The 23,076-nt window shown below is 36.1% G+C and overlaps 3 protein-coding genes across 6 annotated transcripts; all 3 read right to left on the bottom strand.

Annotated features, from left to right (window-relative positions):
* Positions 1 to 3,848: 3,848 nt before the first annotated feature.
* Positions 3,849 to 4,807, bottom strand: LOC147543278 (putative calcium-binding protein CML16). Its single transcript, XM_086636413.1, has one exon. The coding sequence runs from the start codon at positions 4,640 to 4,642 to the stop codon at positions 4,160 to 4,162; it is 483 nt and encodes a 160-aa protein (XP_086492539.1). The 5' UTR covers positions 4,643 to 4,807; the 3' UTR covers positions 3,849 to 4,159.
* Positions 4,808 to 6,174: 1,367 nt separating this feature from the next.
* LOC147543277 (uncharacterized) lies at positions 6,175 to 12,330 on the bottom strand. Of its 3 annotated transcripts, XR_015223710.1 has the most exons (10): positions 11,830 to 12,330; positions 11,358 to 11,469; positions 11,104 to 11,195; positions 9,846 to 9,971; positions 9,613 to 9,733; positions 9,427 to 9,511; positions 8,368 to 8,481; positions 8,250 to 8,289; positions 6,657 to 7,301; positions 6,175 to 6,583 (listed from the first exon to the last, which is right to left on the bottom strand). XR_015223710.1 is itself a non-coding variant. In XM_086636412.1 (9 exons), the coding sequence occupies exons 1-9, from the start codon at positions 11,995 to 11,997 to the stop codon at positions 7,149 to 7,151; spliced, it is 1,011 nt and encodes a 336-aa protein (XP_086492538.1). In that variant the 5' UTR covers positions 11,998 to 12,330; the 3' UTR covers positions 6,175 to 7,148. The 3 variants fall into 3 exon arrangements, 1 of the variants encoding a protein (XP_086492538.1); XR_015223712.1 differs by having other exon boundaries at positions 6,175 to 8,005; positions 8,107 to 8,289; XM_086636412.1 differs by having other exon boundaries at positions 6,175 to 7,301.
* Positions 12,331 to 14,151: 1,821 nt separating this feature from the next.
* On the bottom strand, positions 14,152 to 18,926 carry LOC147543276 (proline-rich receptor-like protein kinase PERK8). 2 transcript variants are annotated; one of them, XM_086636411.1, is made up of 10 exons: positions 18,648 to 18,926; positions 18,481 to 18,565; positions 16,952 to 18,093; positions 16,211 to 16,618; positions 16,032 to 16,118; positions 15,731 to 15,801; positions 15,562 to 15,638; positions 15,300 to 15,447; positions 14,749 to 14,910; positions 14,152 to 14,631 (listed from the first exon to the last, which is right to left on the bottom strand). In XM_086636411.1, the coding sequence occupies exons 3-10, from the start codon at positions 17,859 to 17,861 to the stop codon at positions 14,440 to 14,442; spliced, it is 2,055 nt and encodes a 684-aa protein (XP_086492537.1). In that variant the 5' UTR covers positions 17,862 to 18,093; positions 18,481 to 18,565; positions 18,648 to 18,926; the 3' UTR covers positions 14,152 to 14,439. The 2 variants fall into 2 exon arrangements, with proteins under 2 accessions (XP_086492537.1, XP_086492536.1); XM_086636410.1 differs by having other exon boundaries at positions 18,481 to 18,814.
* Positions 18,927 to 23,076: the final 4,150 nt, after the last annotated feature.

Genomic DNA, 23,076 nt, shown 5'->3' with positions numbered 1-23,076 from the left:
CACAAAATCTAAAATACGATTTCATGTATATCATTAGATAGTATTAGTTACAATTTCATGAGCTCAACAAAAAAAAAAAAAAAAAAAAAAAAAAAAAAAAATAGTTACAATTTCATGTGTATCCTTTACTAACCCAAACTTGTAAACTTATATATACCCCATTATATGCAATACAATATACAACATATAATTAAATCTCTAAACTCTCTCTTTTCTCTCTCGTCTCGGCTCCTCTCTAATCTCTTCACTAGAATTATTTAAACGTTATTGCCTCTTCACATGGTATAAGAGTTAAGTTCGATTATTTTTTTTCAATCAATATCATTTTTAATTCATCATGTCTAGTCCCAGAAGTTTCCTCTGATTATGTTTCTGCTACACCACCTCATTCTTCTCCAGTGTTTGATGTTTACCACTCTGACTCACGTACTATAGTGCTCATTACTCCACTTTTGACAGGAGAAAACTATGCATCTTAGACTCGAGGTATGAAAGTGGTCCTTCGTGCCAAAGATAAGCTCGGGTTTGTTGATGGATCCATACCAAAACCTTCTAACCCTACCGAACTACATTCTTGGGAAAGATGTAGTGATCTTGTGAGTAGTTGGATTATTAATTATGTCGCTCTGGACATCAGGTCTTCCATTCTTTATTATGACAATGCAACGGATATCTCGAGCAATCTCCATGACTATTTTTTTCCAAACGAATGCTCCGAAAATCTATCAATTGAAAAAAGCCATCTCTTCTCTTAAGCAAGATGGTTTTGATGTCTCTTCTTATTTCACGAGTCTCAAGTCACTTCAGGATGAACTGCAATCTCTCATGGTCGTCGACCCATGCGTTTGTGGTCATGGTAAATCACTCCTCGACTGTTCTAACCAAGAACGTACCATGGAATTTCTTCAAAGACTTCACGATCGTTTCTCCGCTATTAGAAGTCAGATTCTCCTCATGACCCCTTTCCATCTATTTTACACATCCACTCACTCGTTAAGCAGGAAGAAGTTCAGCAAAAATCATGGTTGTCACCTCTATCGGCACTGAAGCTGCGGCTAGAGCCGTCGGAAACTCTTCTCGGTCCGACCGTCTTGACCAAACACGCCCTAAGCGTCGACGACCCGACTGTGACCATTGTCATATGCACGGTCACGTAAAGTCTACGTGTTACCAATTGAACGGATATACAAACCGGAAAGGACCCGCGAACCGACCCAGAACCTGCTCGCTGCTTCTCTCTCGGCTGACCCTGCTTCAGCTGTGGTGCCTTTAGCCACATCCCTCAGTCAGGAACAGTACCATGGACTTATCTCTCTACTAGATCAACAACGATAGGCTACAGGCACCACTGCTCCTTCTCATGGCAATGCCGACCCTAGTATTAGTCTCACATGTATGAATTTTCCGTCTTCCCCTTGGGTCATAGACTGTGGGCAGCCAAACATATATGCTATTTTCTCTCCCGTTTTTCACATTATGTTATCGCTCCACCCAATTACTTTGTACGACTACCTGGTGGGTCTCGTATTCGGGTTCATCATATTGGCAAAGTTTCTTTTTCCAATTTTTTTTATCTTAATAATTCTTACATGTTCCAGACTTTAAGATCAACTTGCTCTCTATCTCTCAAATACTTCTTTTTTTTATGTGAAGTAACTTTTAATTCTACCTCTTGTGTCCAGGACCAAGCGAAGGGAACGATGATTGGCCTTGGTGATCCCCATGAGGGACTTTATTTTTGTCCCACGGATCCTAGGATTTCCTCATTTTATGTTTCCATGTATGAAATGTATTTCCACTAATAAAATTTCGTGCGGTATTTGTCCTTTGTCGAAGCAAACATGTTTACCGTTTCCATCTAGCACTTCGGTTTCTTCTAGACCTTTTGACTTGTGCATGCCTATTTCTGGAGCCCATTCTCTATCTTTTCAAAATCAGGTTATCGTTATTTTCTTACTATGGTAGATGATTTTTCGATATGTACTTGGATTTTCCTTTTATCTCGGAAATCAGACACCACTAAATATGCCACTAATTTTTCTGAATTTGTTTTCACACCATTTCTATCTCACATTCAACTATTAAATCCCCTAATGGTTCCATTTTATTGCCTACTATGGGTAAGCTTTTTAACTGTTTAAAAAGGGATATCTTCATTTTTGCATTTTGCAAGATGGTGAGGTCAAGAAACCCAAGACGTTTCAACAAAAAATAAAAAAACCAAGACTAATGGAGCAATTTGGTATTTTATGATGTGAATTTGCCTTGTTTTTTTTTTTTTTTGGAAGTCGACTACGATCTACGTATGTCGTTACATTTGACACTTGATACATCATAGATGTGATAAGCTCGATAAGCTCCCATTGGTGAATTTGCCTTGTTGTTTACTCTCAATGCATCCTGGAAATTCCAAAAATTCCTCAAACATCCTATTTACCTTTCAACATTCAAACATAAACAATGTAAGGATTAGGACAAAATATTGTTTGTTTCTTTAACACCATTCATTGGGATCATGAGATAATTCCAAGTAACAAGGACTCGGACCTTTCAACATAAAACAAAGGACTCCGACCCGTCTTATTTTCTTCGTGGGTCAAGACATCCAACTAGAGCCGCACTTCAACCAACATACTTAGAGCATCTCCAATGGGACACTCAAACTCTTACACCAACATACTTAGAGCATCTCCAATGGGACACTCAAACTCTTACACTTGGAATGCCACTTAGAATTTTTACCATTTCTAAATTACAGGTAGGTGCAATCAGTATACAAATTCCTACAACATCCAATTTACCATTTCACACAATGATTTTCAATTTTTAATTTATTCAAGATTCAATCTATCCTCTTTAGCTAGCTTGCAGCTTGAATGCATGTGCAGAGAAGGTGACTTGAAGAAAGTAATAATAAACAATTTGAAACCTATAAAGTGGTGAACCAAATTTCTGCAAAAATATATAAATAATATTTCTCATTTATGATTGGTGTACATGGTCCTCCTATATGATGAATTCACTTATCCCAAATCTATCCAACCAAAAGACTTGGTCATACAGTCAATCAAATACACATCTGATACTTCATAATGATGCCCCACTTGTAATTTTTAAATAAACAAGAAAAAGAAAAGTTCAAAAAAGCTAAATAATCATAATTAAACTATTAAAACATCCTGATTAATCTTGTATTGGGATCCATAATTCCCTTTGCTAATAACACATTGTAAAAATACCAATAATCCACCATTAAGGGGAAAATTGCTTAGAATTTCTTATGCCAATTTTTATTGTGTGCAGTGCCCTATGTAAGGTTTGCACAGGTCGCTACAGGTGCACGAGATTTGTCCAAATCCATAAACATTTTGCACGAATTTGGATATGTACAAAGAGCTAAAACCTAAAAAAGAAATACAGAATGTCTTTTCAATGGAGACCCACTCAAACTCGAGGATTTCAACCTAAATTTCCTAGTCGGTGCACCATACTCTCGTAGGTGGGTGGATATTGTGAGTATGGTTTTGGAGCTCTTTCACCTAAAAAACTTGCTTAAGAGGTGAGATATTTTCCCTCCTAATTATAAAGTGAGGCCACCCCCTCCCATATCTTCCCCTCTTGACCTACAAGACTATCTTCTCCTGTACAATGAGATCTGAACGTCTGGAATCGCGAAAAGATTCGTGAGTGTGGTCGTAGGAGTTCATTGCCCTCAAAGTAATTTTAGGCCTCTTTCGCCCTAAAAACTAACTCATAAGTTGAGACTTTATCTCACACTTATATATCAAGAGACTAGTAGTAATATCCTAATTCCTAAGTACTTTGAACAAATAAAGTAGGCAGTTTCATGATGAAATAAAAATCAATAATGTTATTTTATAGCAACTATCTATCTCACTCTTAATATTATTCAACAACAATTCATTTACTTAAATAATGTACACATTACATTAAAATTATAACCTAAAACAAATACCAAATCTCTCTCAAAAACAAAAAAAAAAAAAACATAATTAAGAACAAGTAATCAAATCATAATTGTTAGTTTTTTTTTTTTTTTTGAATATCAAGATCTTTCTATTATTATTGATGATCTCGACGTAACAACGATTAGAATGAGAAATTAAGGTCACACATACCTTAAGATTATAGATCTGTTTTAGGAAACAGCAAGGCCTAGAAAATCAGCAGCAGATTTAGCCATAACAGTAGCAAATTCATTAAAACTAATAACACCATCACCATCAATATCAGCTTCTCTCATTGTTTCTGTTAATTCTCTATAAGTTAATGGTTGTCCCATTTTAGCCATTGAACCAGCTAATTCAGCTGCTGTTATATAACCATTACCATCTCGATCAAAAGATCTAAATACTTCTAATAATTGTTCTTGATTTATTAATATTTCTTCATTCATATCTGGCATTATTGCTGATACTAATTCATCAAATTCAACAGATCCATTACCATTTGAATCAATATTTGTTAACATAGTATGGATCTGATCACCTGTTGGTTTTAAACCTAAAGATCGAAGTAATGCTGCTAGTTCAAGTTGTGTTAAACTTCCATCTGAATCCATGTCGAATCTTGAAAAAATCTCTCTTAATTGTTCCAATTGTTCTGTTTTTAGAGATTTCATTTCTCTTTTGGGAATATATGAACAAAGAAATATATGGGTTTTGATGATCAAAGAGGAAGAAAGAAAATGATGAAGGAAGATTAAAAAAAAAGAGGATCTAGGGTTTGTTATAATAAATGGCAGACAGACAGGAGGCAGGAAGGAGGGTTTGTTAGAGAGAGAAATGGAGTTAAGGAAGAGAGAGAGAGAGAGAGAGTCGCTGGAATTTTATGAGAAATGAGAAGAAGGGAGGATATTGAAGGGGTCCATTGGACCGTTAGATGGGAAAGTTTTGGAAAACAAAACTACCTGTAAAATAGTAATGTTAATTCTATGTTGGCCCTAACTTTTGACCAATTAGAATATTTGGCCCCTAAATTGACAAGATGCCATTCTTTGTCTATGGAACTAAAGATTCTGTATGTTTTTTTGTTCGAGTATACTACCTCTACTGCGGAGCAGATGAAAGAAGAAGACGGGAAGGAGAAATAAATGAAACAAAAAGTCATGGATAACCCGGGAAAAGTAAATGATAAAACTTTCAGCTAACAATTTTTTTTGTCATGAGGTGAAAAACAACTGATTGAATAATGTACGGCTAAAATTACTGGTTGGTCACGTTTGAGAGGCCTAAAAGGAGTTGCACATGCCATATTTGTCACACTTTGAAGGATATGGGTATATTTCTAAGAGAAATTCTTAAATATCTTAAACGTGGGCGTAACCGGAACTTGATGGACATAAAGAGTTTTATAATCTGAACCTTCAGAGATAAGTTTGTGAGATGTAATCTTAGCTATTAAAAACAATTTTGGAAGTATAACCTCAACCCTTAGAGATAAATTGGGGAGGTATAATCATAAATATGGAGATGAAGGTGTATTCTGGAAAAGATACACTATTCCCTTGTTATGTAGATTTATTATAATAGATTTTATTGTTTAAATAGGTTGAGTTTTATACAAATTAAATTAATTTTTGTGTAGACGCATTCTCCTACAGTCTAGAGAGATGACCATTTAAATTTGTTAGGGCTCCACTTTGTTACCAGGATCCCTTTCCGTCTATAGTTTGTTAAGAATTAGGTGTTGTGTTTTTTTTTGAAGGTCTGAATCTGAATTGGCTGAAGCTATCTCTTTTGGGTCAGAATCCCTTTATTGCCACAGGTTACCATTATGTTTTAATTACTTTTCACAATGCCGTTTTTGTTTTGTCCCTCTTTATTTTTTTGGTTCTTCCTCTTCTTTGATCAACCTCTATTACTTTTCAATTCAAGAAAAACAAAATGAAAGGAAAGGGAAAAGAAACTATGGATGTAGCTATCTCTTCTCTTGCCGATGAGGCCACGAAAAATCATGAAGAGTAGGCGAAGATGACAGAAATTGGGTGGACTATAGTTATCAACCTAAAATGTAAAAATTAAGTGATTTGACTTTTTAATCTTAAATGAGAAAAGAATTCCATCCATGTGAGAAAAAAAAAGAGCATCTGACTCCCAAACCTTCTTCCTATCAGGCCATTGAAGTTGCAGTCTCAAACATGAGTACCTATTGTGTGTATAATTGGGAAATTCCAACCTTTATAATGTCTGTGGGATTACAAATTGCCAAAATTTTAACATTATCCACAGCCATCAAAGAAAGTTCAAGTTCATTTATAGATTAAATAATCAGGCAAACAACTTGGTAACCCTAAATTAGAATCAATCACATCTAGCTCATTATCGTCTTTATAATAATCTAATGTAGCTCAAACCTTGCATAAAGACAAGATTAAAGCTAGTTTCAAGTTAAAGGTGGGGAAGAAGTCTCATCTGCACCAATAGATGATTTTCCTACCTTCGATCCGATTTCTACATCGTGAGGAGATATACATCGACTACACTTTCTCCGCAACCACCAGAAACAATCTTCGTACCTGATATTTAACGGAGGTGAAGTCGTTCCTCTACCAGCACAAATCCTACTCAACAAACATGACAACACTGTCAGAACCGTAATCACAGCCATTACGGCAAAAAATGGTCCGACCGAACCTGAACCCTCCCAGGCACCACGACCACCACCGTTTGATGATGCTGATGATGCTTGTGCTTGTGGATAGAGTACTGGTTGCTGTTGTTGTTGTTGTTGCTGCTGCTGCTGATCAGGCAAAGCTGTTGTTGCTGTTGTTGCCATTTTCCCTTTCTCATAAGTCACGGCAAATAAGACTCGGATGAGTCTAGTTTATAATGAGGAAGTGTGACTTTCATAAGACAGAAATTTAAGTATGTGCACAAACTCCTTTAACTGACAAGAAGTGCATGAGTGGAAGACAACAAGGAAAATAAAGCAAAAGCAACAAAAACGGATATCTAAATCATAAAAGTGTTCACTGGTGTAATTAATTATTAACACGGTTGCATTATCTAATAGGAAAAAAAGGCTTTCCCTAAAAGAGATTCCTGAGGCAAAAAAAATAATCCTATTTATTTTTTCTTTTTTTTGTCCACTTATTCTTTTAATCTACTCTTCCTTTTGGTATTGGTTTACCTCAACCACCATCTTTGAGCAGCAGATATTGGAGTACTCAAGAATGGGGCATAGCGATAAATAAGAGGGTTAACCGTTCGACCAATCTTTGCCCATGCACTTTGATGATATCTAGAGATTGAAGGAGCACGGTACATAAACTTTAACAACTGCAAGGGACAAGTCAAAACAAGGCATGATTAGTTGCTGCAACCCGAATTAATTACATGGAATGGATACCGGAATTGATGTTAGAAGATAAAAATTTCGAAGAGAAGAAAGGGATATTCTAAAAGTTGATTCCTAGTCCCAGGTTAAATCAATTCCACATGGAAGGTCAGAATGTCCAAAATACACATCAAAAGTAGATAGTATCTAACATTAAACTTTATCACCTTCTTTCTGACTGTTAGCTAAATAACTTAAAACTGGAACTTGCATCCACCAATGAGATTTGGACATTGTAATACTATTGGGGCCTACGCTCTGGATCTGAAGGAAAAGATCCCTATGTAGGCATCCGGCTGTTATAGAATAGAGGCTAGAAAAGAAGTTCTTTTATTCTATTATTTGTCTGTTATCCTTTGTCTTTTTGAGGTCCCTGAGCGCTCCAAGGAGCCTGGGCCCAAGTCATCTCAATCCATCCAGAAGACCGAGAGGATGGGTTTCTATATAGTTAAAAGATGTTTTAGTTATTTCTACTTTTTACCTACTCCCATGTCTAAGAGATCCGGACCTCTTTCGAGTTAGGATTCTATTTTCCTGGATTAAGGAATGATATCGAAATACTGTCTCCTACAACATGGTCAAACCCTATAAAAAAAAATCGAGATAATTTCTTTCCCTTCAGCTTTAATTAAGGAATACATCAGAACTACTGAAGTTCTCATTTATTTATGATTTGGCCACTATTCTATCCATGGGAGTTGTCTCACAAGTCACAACCCACTCAGCAATTAGCTCGCCAGATTATACCTATTCAACATGACGTAACTTCTTGATACAAAAGTGCAGCTAATGGTCATTTGCTGTTAGGTCTTCTTTTCACATGTCTAAAAAGGTCATCGAACATATCACTGAAGCACTTAGTTCAGATAGAAAGGATATAGGTAACAAACCTGCCAGTACATGAATGTTTGTATAATGTTGCGTTGTCTCCTGAACAAAAAATCAAAATATTAATGTCTATTTAAGGTATCAAGTATATAACAAGGAAAGGTACTCCAGGTAACTCACGAGAAGAGAGAAACAATGAGCAGGAAGCCCACTCCAATTTCCGCATGAGAAGTCATTATGCCAAGAGTAGTTGTATTAGATTCCACCCACAAACAAGGCTTGTCCAAGTACCTCCTGTTCAAATAAAAGAATCTAAGCCTTTTGAGGTTACTTATATCTAATCATATGAGAAAGGATAAATTAGGCTAATATGAATATAGATGAAGGTGATGAAATGAAGAGCTTAAGGACGACAATTCAGATTAGAAACGAAAAAACTTAAAGACACGTAAGGCTTAGCTTTGTTAAATGTCAATAGACAGCAAATAGAAATCAATGAAATGAACTTTTGGATGTCGGAGTTACAAGGTGAAGAAACCATCGATAAAATGATTAACCCAAATCCTTCCCTCTTAGCCTTCCACCAAATGAGAAACTTTCAAGTGTTCAGAATCTTCAGAAGTTAGAGCTATTTTTTCCACTTCTTTCGTAACTAAACCAGATGACTGCAATATTATCTGATTTGTCGTTTATACAGCAGCAATATTACTCAATTACATAGTTGAGCCTTGGAAAAGTGTAGCTAATTCCAACGATCACAAGGTTGCCTAATTCTAGCTTTCAGAAACCTTATCTGATTTTATAAATTTCATGAAGTCATATTTTCTACCAAAAAAAGTTATAACTTTGCAGTAACATTTATAGCAGATACCGCAAAACCATAATAAGCTCTTTAAATACTCCTCGCAAACATAGTTTATCAACAACAATAATAAGAATTAAATATAAAAGAAGCTTTAGTATTCGAGTCCTTTTAACATTTGTGCCTTATCGTATATGGGTACATAGACAATGTACCGAGACTAGCAATAAATGGTGTTAGACTCGCAAGGTACCACTCTAAGATGAAGATATACTTGTGTACGGCTTTGCCCATATTTAGGTTTTTAGGTAGTTGTATCCAACACCTCCTAACGATGTGAGGTATCGTACGCGAAGCAGCGTACACATTACGTAGATTACAACTCAGGAGAAAGCAAACTTTACTCAAATGATACAGCATTGCTGCAATTCGTTTACCTATACAGGGAGGAATTACTAAAATTCCGCTTTAGAAACTTTGCCACGTGTTCAAGTGATCGACAGAGCACAGGTATTAAAGCAACTGCAATGAGATTTGACATTTATACTACATCAGATGTGAAATGGGAATAGAGATATTAGGAGAGCAAGCATTCTCAAAATTGAGCAGATAAATGATCTCACATTTCATTTGAAGATTAGAGCTGACAAAGGTAAGGCAGTAGATGAAGAAGATAAAATCCTTGGTTGCAAGTACTGTCTGCAACCATACTTGGACAGCTTGTAGATTCCATGCCCTCGGTTTCTGAAGTGGGACATATATTGTTAGTGTGAGGAAAAGATAGACGAAATTTAAAACAATAAAAGAATTTCATGTACATAAAATGTGTACATATTTCCATTTATAGTATGATTACCCCATAGAGTGAGTACAAGGAATACAAAGCGGAACACGAGGATCCAATAAACGCCAATCTATATGCTTTATTAGAAAGATTTCTAGGTGTGAGTGGAAGGACTGCAAGGTCTGCTACAATAAATACCTGCAAGTTGCAAGAGTAAAAAACTGATATTAGTCTACAGAACACCATTAGAAAGTAAGAGAAACACCAAAAAGTTAAGTTATGAGTCTTGATATCTCATCAGTGGTAGGTGTCTAGGTGATGACAGAGATCAATGCTTCTTGTACTAAAAAAGGAAGACTTGTGGTTTAAATACTATTTCATATGTGCAGTGGAGAAATGCAGTCTCCGGACCTGTGGAATGGATCACCTTGACGGTTTTATGCTAAAATTAGCTTCCTGTTTCACATAAATCATAAACACTACAGAAGGATTAATTAAAAAAAGAAGTAATCTACACAAGGATGTGTATGTTAGCACAAAATGGTTTATCCATAATGTTGTCGAAGTAAGAAATGGAAGAGAAAATGGCTAAAACACGAAAAGTTTGCTCACACAAACTAGGAGGTTTTACCCTAATAAGAAGCATAAAAAGTGTCAATGAAGTGTTTGCTCACACAAACTAGGAGGTTTTACCCTATTAAGAAGCATAAAAGGTGTCAATGAAGTAGTAAACTTAATCGCAAACCGAGAAATGGAAACACCACAATTCAAGTTTGACTGACATTGGGGAGGAGTACAGTATTCAGATATGGTTCTGGAACTCAACTAAGAGACAGCTCATCTAAGGGAATAGCAGAACCCGAAAAAAAACAGATTCATCTGAAAAACTGAACCGACAGACCTTAAGTCGACAAAATACTGCAGGTGCAGGAGATACAGTCGAGACAGTAAAAATGAAAATCACAACCACAGCAAAAGTAAATATCTAACACACCTTAAGTTAACACCTTGTAGAGTTGTAGAAATGCATATACAACTAAGTAACGATATAACGGCAATTCAATCAACTACCATCGAAGAAGATATATATATAACTTAAATGTAAGTTTCAATTCCATACTAATAATCTTTTATTAAAGGTGACACAATTATTCATAATAATTTGGTCGAAAAGTATCTATTATCAAGTATACTGTATACCTATACGGCATTACACATTTCGTGCAAAACGTATACACACATTCGGGGATTTAATATACTAATCAAGTGGATAACTCAGCTGAGAAAGCATAAAAGCAGTTTAAAGATATAAAAGTTAGTAGTATTTTACCCAAGCATTGACAGCAAACTGAATTGTTGGCTTGTCAAAGCGCAGAGAACCAAGATTAGCAGCTGGTGTTGTGGATGCTCTACTATTTGAACCTATTAAAATTTTCATCCAAATAAAATTACACAATACCTTGAACGATAAACTCAAAATAAAATAGCTTCACATATTATTATGGAATACTGTATTTCATAAAGTATATCTATTGAAGAAACATAACATTAATAAAATAGCGGGATTTCAGCAGCTCGTTTTACCAGTGGTTTGTGCTTGTGGTTGTTCACTCACAGGTCGTGTTGTAGTTGACGATGGTCTTGCCGACTGAGAAGAGCTTCCGGCCTGTATCCCTTCAACTACGAAATCAGGATCCTGTTCATATTAATTACATATTATTTTCAGAACGTGTTCATCACTCACAATTGGCAAACTATTCAAGACTAATTAAACCCTAAAATTCTCTATTTTCATTGTAAATCAACATGTTTTCTTTTAAAACTTGTAGAGATCTCCTCGGTCAAGAATCCAAATAAGTTCCGTTCAAACCAAAAAAAAAAAATCCAACACATCATTGAACTGTTAATCAATGAAATTAAAATCCAAAAATGAACAAATGATTATATAATTGGAACCTAATTTGATGAAAAAGAAATAAAATTGTTAAAATTCTAATGAACTTAGATATAGAGTAAAAGAGAAGGGTTTATGAATTGAATGGGGGAAAGTAGTTACGATGTAACGTTGGTAGAATTTGCGTTTGTAGTGATCGACGACGTCAGAGCGAGAAACCATGTGAGAAGGGATTAGGATGTTAGACCAGTAATCAGCCCATCTTGAATCGTTCTCATAATCGTATGAAGCAGCTGCGATTTTCTTCAAACGTTGTTCATCTTCCGCCATTGTTATTGATGACACTCTCTCTCTCTCTCTCTCTAACTTTACTTTCTCTCTCTAAAATCTACCGCTTGAAGCCTTCAAGACGAGTACTTGGAGATAACTACGTATTTCTGAAAAAGATATTTATGAAATGGTTGAATGTCGGACCGTTAGACCTCAAAAGTTTGTTGCGAAAAATCTTCCATGACCCAATCGGTCTTGATCGATGATGCTTTGGGCCCTAGATATCGTTTTAGGAGGGAAGACTTTTGCCAAAAGAACCTATAGTCGTCAACAGTTGGTAGCCCAAGTGGTTCCAAGGTGTTGACATAAACTCTAGAAATCTCTGGAGGTCTCAGGTTCGAATCTGATGTATCAAGTGCCAAATGTAACGACATACGTAGATCGTAGTCGATTTCCAAAAAAAAAAAAAAAAACCTATAGTCAATTTTTTTGTGTTATTTTCTAAATGGCTCCTATTTTATGACCGGCTTTCCGCGTAGCTCCTTATTTTTCGATATGGACTCTAAGAGCATCTCCAATGCAAAACTTAAAATAAACTCTATTTGGCTTATGTGTTAAGTCTCAATTGAGTTTCTCTTTCCTATGTGGCTAACTTGAATATCTCTAATTCAAGTCCTTCTCCAATGTAGTTCAACAAAAAAAAAAAATCCTTCTCCAATGCAACACTCTAAAAAACTCTAATAGATACACATGTCACACATACATTTAATAGGAAAAAGTGGTTGAGAAAGAAAGGTTTCCTATTGGTCCAAAAATTAAATTTGATGACTAGGACACTTAAGACTCTCAAAAGAGATCTCAAAAATAGAGTTTCTAGTTGAGACATCTTAAAACTTAATGCTTCCACATCATCTTAAGATCTCAATTGAGTTTTGCATTGGAGATGTTTTTTCTCAAAAAAAACTCTAAAGTCCTAAGTGGCACTTAAGATTTTAAGATTGAGTCTTGCATTGGAGATGCTCTAAAAGTCATTACATCAACATAATATGGATACATTATGAATGTTGGACTTTAAAGGTCATATAAGCTCATTTCTACCATTCAATTGTGGTTTGACTAAATCTTTGGTTGAAGTCGAGCCGATCAAATCGTCAACTGACTTCTTTTGTTCTAGTTCGATTTGAGCGGTTTTCGAAAATGATGTCGGAGCCAAACCAAATTAAGATCGATCAATCGCTTTTTCAGCCGAGCGAGTCGAATATTGTTCGGTTCAGCCCAAAAAACGTTCCGTTCGGTTTTGCCGACCATTTCTCACCCCTACATATTGCTATAATATCAATAATATATATTATTACATAACAATATAACAATACATATTACTGTTATCGAGATAGTACATTTTGGGTCAATTGGAACCTGTCAGCATAAACAAGATGGGTTAGAACACGCATCATATATCTTTGAAATATCAAGATAGATTTTGAAAAATATCAAAATAGTTTTGAAATAGTAAAAATATTTCATTTCAAGTGATATAATAATACTAATAATTATTATTATTTTTAATTACCCTTATTCGTATTAATTATAAATTAAAGTAGAAGCCATCAAAATGTCAGTGAAAGTCTCTCATTTTTCGATTGACAAATTTGACTTTCTTTTTAAACTACAATCCACCAAAATGTCAATGAAAGTCCAAGTCTACAAAAGTCCATGGATTTGCGAATGTCAATGACATTCGCAGACTCTGAAATGTCTGTGATTGAATGCCACTAACAATCGCGCGCTTTAAAGTGTCTGTGATTGAATGCTACTGACAACCACGGACTTGAAAAGTCCGTGATTGTATGTTGTAATGTTGCTGACATTCGCGGATTTTGGAATGTCATCCAAAGTCATCATTGACTACCCCCTCTAAATTTTTAGATGTTTTCTAACCAAACCAAGTCAATGTCTCTAGAATTTTTTTATTTTTTTTGATGAAGAATGTCTCTAGAATTTGAATATATCAGTTTAGACTCTTTCCTAGTGATGTTACATAGTTCGTCTGTACATACATGACTCTCATGAGACTGATGCCAATAGATTGGCTGCAACATTACAAGTCAAACTCATGGGCAACCCCCCCTATAGCTCTCTCTGAGAGAAAACTTTATTTACAGTGAGAGCTTCATACAACATGAACATAAGATTTTTCTGGCTTGGATCAAAGAATCAAAAAATAAGAAATCTTTTATTAACAACTCTTACCCAAAAAAGAATATTTCGTAACAGAAACAATATCAACCCTTCTTGACTCCATTGCATCCAAATTATAAGACCATAAGATTTAGGAGCCACAGACAGATAGACATGCCCATTTTGCCCAGTCGTTTCCGTATTTGTATGACGTTTAAGAACACATATACCTCGGCTATTTTTTCAAAACTGCAATCAACTTTGGTAGTCCTTCAGGTTCAGGGACCCGAAATTACGTTTCTTCATCAAGATTCGCAGTAACTTTTAATTTTGGGTACTACTACTACTTGATCCGAAAAAACCTGTACTGAAATCCTGAGCTCCACCAAATGCCATCTTCTGAAATAATCTGATCTCAGCAGATTGTTCTGCGGAATTGAAGAGTTCGCTTTGGCCTGGTCTCATTCCGTTGTTTATATCTCCCGAGTCATCTATACACTCTAAAGTTCTCACCAACTAGACATGAAAATTCAAATGTATCAGTAATTTCATTTCTACCACATTTTCATGATCAAATAAAAAACAGGAAGAAACTTAGTATTTGATTAGTTGTGTTTTCAACAAAGTTAGTACCTGTCCCATTCGAGGTCTCTTTGAAGCTAAATGACGCACACATGCTGCAGCTCCTTCAACCATTCGGAGCATCTCAGTTGGTACGTAGTTATTGCCGAGCTTTGGGTCAACTAATACTTCAAATTCTCGAGTATCAATTGCCCTATTAAGCAGTGGTCGGGCCTGAAAACGGTAATAACTTTAATCTGTCAGTTGACTGCTAAAAACTTGCCACACCGGAATCTAGTGGTTCACAACAGGTTCTGTCATGACGGGTAAGGACCCACCACCAGGTACGACACCTAAACAGGCAGTGCCGGGTACTGTGGCCATTTAAACAGGTCATCCTAGCCGACCACCCGTTTGTGCATCGTATCGGTGTATATACATAAATCAGACAGTGAGAGTTTAGATAGTTCCAGTAGCCTGTAATGAAATGTGATACGAACTCTTCCAATGGCAAGACTCAATTTATATCACCTCTCAGTTTAATGGACCAGTCGAGAAAAAGAGAGACAACTTAAAAGGGAAAGTTAAGCAAAATATAGAAGACAAATGTAAGTTGAGGTTACCCATTCAACCAGACTCTCATCTCCGATCGGTTGAGATGTATCCACAGGCTTGCGGCCAGTAATTATCTCTAGAAGCACAACCCCGAAAGAATATACATCAGACTTTTCAGTTAACTTCCCACTTGATGCATATTCTGGAGCCAAATATCTGGAAAATACAATTGCACAATTCCTCAAATCTACTTGAATAGATTATAAATCTAATTCCCATTTCAAAATATTTCCAGAACAGATATTAACATAAAGGACAGGTATTGCCTACCCAAAGGTCCCCATCACACGGGTTGTTACATGTGTATTAGCATCCAGAGCTAACTTTGCTAGCCCAAAATCTGAAACCTGTCGAATAAGATGGAACACAACGTAATGAAGTCAAGCTATTTGACTGAGAAATTTTCAAGAAGCACAGTTATATCATAAATTTCACATACCAAAGCTTCAAAGTTGTTATCTAGAAGAATGTTTGATGACTTGATATCCCTGTGAATAATCCGAGGATGACCTGAATATACATAAAATATAAACTCTCATTACAAGGAGCTCATGCCAACAAGTTGATACAAATTGATTTTGTTACACAGCAATTGCATGATAAATTGAAAGGAAACACCATCTATTCTCTCAAACATATACTCGCCACATTTTTCACAGTTACGTTAGGCATCAAATAAAGAGCCAAAAAATATGCAATGTAGAGAAAATCAACCAGCATAAAAAATGGAAGATATTTACAATATTCATGCAGGTAGGCTATCCCACGAGCTGCACCAATAGCAACCTTAAGTCGGGTTGCCCAGTCCATCACAGTGTCTTTGTCCCCTGTAGTATAAAAAGGTTAAGTGACTCGATGATAGAGTGTGAGTATGAGTGTGAGTGTTCGGGTATTGTTCTTTTTTAAAATTAAATCTTACCATGGAGATGATAGTGTAGGGTATTGTTTGGGACAAAGTCATAAACAAGCAGTCTTTCATGCTCAGATATGCAGTACCCGACAAGCGAAACCAAATGGCGATGATGTACACGACTAATAGTCTCAACTTCGGCTTTAAATTCACGTTCACCTTGTGAACCGCCAATCTTTAATTGTTTTACAGCTACTTCTCTTCTATCCGGCAGAATTCCTTTATAAACACAACCAAATCCACCTTCACCTAAAAGATTCCGCTCTGAAAATCCATCTGTAACCTTCAATAGTTCTTCGTATGTGAAAAACGCTTTTGAATTGCTCAATCCACCAGGATCTGGTGGTGAATGAACAAAATCGCTCCCGGAACCACTCCTTAGTGGAGGAGAAGGGTTGGCTCTAATAAAAGCTGAATCTGAACAGAAAATGTGTGACATGTTAGTTTCATTTCGGTGGCCTTCAACTTCATGTATATGTATGTTGATATACTACCAATTCAAGGATAGAGATCATAATATCGTCTTTAAATGCATATGATCTTTTCGAAGATATTGACCTCATTTTATTTCATTTTACTTGCAAACTTTCAGAATGTAGCATAGGTATTAGATTCTCGCCATAATAAATGAAAAACATCAATTTACGGAAACAATTTTGGTGATTCCAAATGAAGTTTTGAAAGTACGATAAATCTATAAAAGGAAAACGTGATCAGAGAACAAATGAAATATGCATATTAAAGCTTTACCTGATTTGTAGGAGGAAGCAGATGGAGAAGGCATAACATAAACACCATTATATCTATCTGGTCTTTTCTTTTGTTTCCTCACAAACCATACAGCTATTGCAATGAGACTAAGTACTACGACACTTGCTACAACAGCAATCGCCACTGTACTTCCTGTCTTAGAACCACTTCTACCTGGGGGCCCTGGAACAATAGATGAAGTGTCATTTTTAGGAGGACCCGAAGGAAATGGAGGGGAGGGGGGTGAAGGAGGTGAAAGTGAAGGAGGAATTGGCTGCGGTTGATTTCTTGGTGGTGGTGGCGATGGTGATTTTGGAGGGGAGGGTGGAGATGCTGGTTGAGTATCAGATGGAGGAGGAGGTGTAAGTGTAGGAGGTGGAGCTGAATTTTCGGGGGGCGGAGGTGAATTAGCAGACGGAGGAGGGAGATTAGGGGGAGGAGGAGAAACAATAGGCGGTGGTGAAGAAGGTGGGATTGCCTGTGGAGGTGGTGGTGAAGGTGGTGATGGGGAAACTGGGGGAGGAGAATTATTGGTAGGAGGTGGTGGTGGCGATAACACTGGAGGGGGTGGTGAAGTCGCAGGTGGAGGAGAGGACACTGGAGGTGTAAGAACCGGCGGAGAAACAGGCGCCACTGGAGGAGGAGGAGGAAGAGTTGGTGTTGTGGGAGGAGGCGGTAAAGTCACCACGGGTGGAGGAGCGGAGGGAACAGCGGGTGGAGGAGCGGAGGGAACGGCGGGCGGAGGAGCGGAGGGAACAGTAGATGGAGGAGATTGAGGTGGTGGAGTTGAAGGGGTTCCAGAAGAAGGCGGACCCGATGTCCCATTTGTAGAAGGAGGAGGAGCAGAAGAACTTGAAGGTGGTGGGACTACAGAAGGAGGAGAATTCGGAGAAGGTGATACAGAAGCCATGAAAGAATCTTAAAAAGAATCAACTTCAAAACTTCAACAATAGATCAACAAAACAATCCCCAAAAAACATTGCAATCTTGATGCTTGAAGATCTATTAAACCAATCACCTCCTGAATCTCAATCTAAACTATTTCAATCTAGACATCACTCAGCCATTAAATCTAATCAGAATAATTCACAAACCCATTGATGGTGTCTTTGAGCAAATCACATTCATCAACTTCTAATCTTCTGTTACCAAAAAACCAATCTTCCAAAGTCAAAATTTTAAATTCCCAATTCAACCAAAATTTTACTCACTAAGAACCCCACAAAAAGTAAACCAACAGATATTTCAGTTACCAAACTTTACCAATAAAAAAAACCCCAAGACTGAAACACTAAAACCACAAGCAAGATTTTCAAGAAACTACAAAATCTTGACAACCCAATTCATTAAACCCTATTATGAACACAACCCAGATCGAGAAATTTGATTTAAATCAAACCCAAATTTACAAATAATCTCTGAATCTTGAATAAAGCAAGTAAATGAATACCCAACTTAGCAAAAATGAGCAAAAACAGAAAAGGGAAGAAAGATAATCGAAAATGCTGAAAGAATCTAAGAAAGATTACCTAATTCTAACCCAGTATGAACAGTTCCTTGGATTATTCAACTATGAAGAAACCTTCTTTAGTTCGTCCTCAGAAGCTACTGTCTCTGTTCGTCAAAACAATAAAAGTTGACAAAAACTCTGAAGAAGAAGAAGTAGACCAAGAAAAAAGAATAAGTCATGGTGTACTTGTTTAACAAACGTGGTGAGAACCCTCAAACACCTCTCCTTTGGTAATAATCTCTCCAATTTGATCTTTGAATCAGTAATTTCGGTGGGTTTGTCCAAGAGGGTAGCTTTTGTTTAGGAATTTATAAGTCTTCTTTAGTCTTGAATGTGCTGATAGTTGGGATTGTGAGTCCATATAGTAACATTTTGTGTACATATGGTAGGTAGTTCTAATAAGTTAAGAATAGGGTTTCTTGAGTTACCTCCCTAGATGCAATTAGTGTTTTAGGTTAACTCCTCAAAGATTTGATATTGAATTTACCACCCTGAGATAAATGGACTCTGCTACCTCGTGATTAGAACGACACATGTGTTAAATGGACTAGTTAGGAGATGGGTACGTGTCGCTTGATTAGACCATCCTTATATGTTTGTTGAACTCTAAAAGACAAAGATAGTGGTTAAGTAATTCACGATCTTGAGGATCTTCTCGGTTACATACTAATTTTAGTCAGTTTAGTAAACCCTGTCCGTATTTGGCGCATTGGAATGTATTTGGATTACAAGAAATCACATTTTTGTGATGCAATTTCTGATAATCAGGATATTTTAGTTTCATATATGGTTTGACCAGGAATATGATAGACTCTTGGCAGGTTTCTTATTTCGTGAAGGGAGATTTTGACCTTGAGTTAGAAGGTGGAGTGGTGGGTTAACTAGTAATGGGATGACGGTGGTGAAGGTGGAGTGGTGGTGGTGATGGAGGTTATTGATGGTGAGGAGGAAGAAGATGATGATGAAAAAGAAGATGATGGGCTTGAGTTTGAGATGTTAATGTAGAGAATGGTTGTCTTTTTTTTTTTGAATGGTTTAGCGTGCCTCGAACCCTTGACCTCGAAAGTAAAAGACTATACCTCTTACCACTCCAATCAAGGGTTGTTGGCGAAAAAAGAGTCTGTTGTCTTAATTTATCGGGACATATAATAACTCAGTTTTCTATTAATTTGAAAGTATAAGCTATGACAATGACTGCATGGGTTAGCTATTTGATATTGTTAGCTATAGACTTGGGTGTCGACGAATTGACCGACTGTTTAAGGTTACAAATTTTTGTTTTGCCATCAATTGATGTTCATCAGAAGATGATATCCTTACTCTCGACAAATTTGAGTTGAATTTGCAGAAAGCACGACAAGTTGTATTGAAATTATTGTAAAACATAAAATAGTAGTTCAATTGATCTTCAAGATTACGGGGCGCTCGAGCGTGAGAGGATAATTCAGGTTGTTTGCAGCTTCAAGTCTTGGTTGCTTTAGAGTTTAGGTAAACATAAGAGCACACTTTTTTTTACATAGTATGCACAATTAGGTCTGGAGGCACGTGTGCATTTGGCGCATGTGCCAATTTAAGGTAAGACTCTGGCTAACTCAAGGTGGGAAAGTCAATAAACTAATGTTTGAAGGTGGTAACGTAAAAGGCTAAAGCACTAATGGCATCTAAATAGGTAACCTAAGAAACCCATTAAAAGGGTGTTAATTCTCATTTGGATCCCACATTTTGACTAACTCATTCGTTTGACCCTCATATTCTTACTAATGACTATTTGATCTCCTAATTAGTTGTTCAGTAAAAATCTGTGGAAAATTACTTCCTTTACCTTCCTATGTTGGCAAAGACTTTAATGTCTATAGGATACCCTAGTTATAATTCTTTCATCTACTTGTTTACTTAAACTAATATAATATATAAAAAAAATTTGTTGAAAGACTCTAATGTCTATATGAAATTAAAAACTATGAAATTTTTTTTTTGTTCATTTATATACAAATTCTATTTGTATCCTAAAGTAAACGGTATCTTATTAACTTAAATAAATCAATATTGCCTATCATCTTCCTAGTTCCTGTAATGAATCAAATATAAATATTTGATGTTAACATATCGTTGACTGTAATTCTCCTTACCGAAACACAAGAATTATCTATAATTTCCTAGAGATTGCTATCTACCAATCGTTAAAGTTTGTTTTTTGTTTTGAATTTCTTCTATTACCAACAATTACATGTGTACGTTTGTTTACAAAGTTACGGAAAATTTGAGAATAATTAGGAGAAATTGTGTTCTTTTCTCTAACTTTTTTTTTTTGATGAAGGTGTTCTTTTCTCTAACTAATAACAATACTTCTGAAATTGTATTTGAACCACTTGCTTAGATTTGGAGTTTGGCCTTTTGTTGCTGGAAAGACTTCCCTTGAAAGGGATATCAAATATCAACAATCTATATAATAAGGGATCTCATAAGATTATCAGATTGGGGAAGGAGTAGGGGGTCCTACCAGTGTATTTTTTTTCCTTTGTGGGCCATATAAACATGATTTACTAACTAAAAAGAAAAATCAGATTGGATCATAATAATAATATTAACACTTCAAAATTATCTCAAATTTAACCCCATACTTTATTTTATATAATTTTAGATCTTGGAATACCTCAACAATTAAATTTAACCCCATACTTTATTTTATATAATTTTAGATTGGATCATAAGAAAAATCAGATTGGAGTATAAAATTTAGGCATAAAAAATTTGTTGACTACTTCTTGAACTATTGAACCAGTGGAAGAATCGAAATGATTTCTTGTGATTTATTCAAATAACTCACTTCTAAATGAAATTAGTCAAGAAAATCAAACAAAAATATTTTAATTTTTTAAAGTTTTAGATTGGATATTCTAACCAAAACTATTATTTGTTAATTATGTACATGTTTTTCATGCAACTTGTTTGTAAATATTGTTAAGTTTGTTTGTCTGATCTCAAACATATATTACATCCTTACATAGTATGACATGGACACATCATAAGAATAAAATAAACTGATAAACTTGCTTACACAATATTATAAGGATTGAAGTATAAAATTTCGATAGAAATTTCGCTAGAAAATATCAAAATTTAGAAGAGTAATTCAATTTTGGTTTCAATAGAACTTTGTAGATATGGAAATGACAAAATTGGGTGAACAATCTATCATGACACTTCTTATAAGCTTTTTGTTCACTCTAATTAATGTAAGGCCCTTTTTTTTTTTTTTTTTTTTTTGTTGGAAGTAATTAATGTAAGGCCCTAAGTGGACAAATATGTACACTTAAAATAGTTTTATTGGTCTACTATTCTTTGATGCAGTAATTGGACACTCTCTCTCTCAAACTAAAGTGGTGTTGAGATCGAGTCATAAAAATAAGTTTACTATTAACATTTATCCCATGCTATCAACGTAGTTCAAATGTAACAACTCTTGGAGTCAGACGTAAAGAAAAAATATGTTAGAACTAAAAGTAGCGGAAGCTATCGAACCTACCCAGAAATTGATCCGATTATGAAGATTAATCGAAAAGCTAAGTCAAAATCAAATATGCGAACAGAATTTAACGAGGTTCGGCTTTAAAGCCTACGTCCTCGGGCGAAAAGAAATCTTTATTGAAGGATAGATGAAGACGACTAACACAACCCGCAAGTTCGTCCCAAGATGGTACCGTATAGAAATTAACCTTCTATACTAGATCTTCGACGACCGAGAAATTTAACACCGCTAAAAAACTATGAAAAATTTCTCTCACTCTTGCTCTCTCTCTAGCTCTCTAAAGAAGAATTGTTGTTGCTTGTGTTGGTGTGTTGATTACAAAGCACTCAACCCCTATTTATATATATTATAAGCCAAAAAATTGGAAACTGCCTATTGAGTCAAAAAATTGGAAACCATCCCAATTTGGAAACTGCCTATTGCTGCCTCTTAAACCGCCTATTGCTATGCCTCAATTGGAACCGCCTCTCCACTTTTGGAAACTACCCTCTTACAATTCTCCACCTCGTACACAATTTGATACATTCAAATTTTGGACGAACACCAGGATACTCCTTGTAAGATATATATGTTTCTTGTAACTTCATCCGACTGCGCCATATGACCATGGCTGCCTACGTACCCTTTTACAGGATCAAGCCTATCGTAGTTCTACCAACCCTTCACAGAAAGATTACCTTGTCGCCATTACGCCCTTTCGGGCAACTTAACACGAGCCGATTTGCAGCAATTCCAGACAATGCTGAAACTTGCTACACGTCACCACTTTAGTCAACATGTCCGCGGGATTCTCATCTGTGTGAACCTTTATGAGAGAAACATCACCTTCCTTTATGACATCTCGTACAAAGTGATACCTGACATCGATATGCTTAGTACGAGCATGATGAACCTGATTCTTCGCCAAGTGGATCGCACTTTGACTATCACACCATAAATCTATGCGCTCCTGCTTAATCCCTAGATCATCCAGAAGACCCCACAACCACAATGCCTCCTTCACACCCTCGGTCATAGCCATATACTCGGCCTCCGTAGTAGATAACGCAACTGTAGATTGTAACATCGATCGCCAACTAACTGGAG

This window comes from Eschscholzia californica, unplaced genomic scaffold (assembly GCF_041429995.1).
Source record: "Eschscholzia californica isolate CP2 unplaced genomic scaffold, dmEscCali1.0.p SCAF_4, whole genome shotgun sequence".
Taxonomy (NCBI): Eukaryota; Viridiplantae; Streptophyta; class Magnoliopsida; order Ranunculales; family Papaveraceae; genus Eschscholzia; species Eschscholzia californica.
Note: the sequence above shows the minus strand (reverse complement) of the source record. Positions and strands in the feature narration are given on the sequence as shown.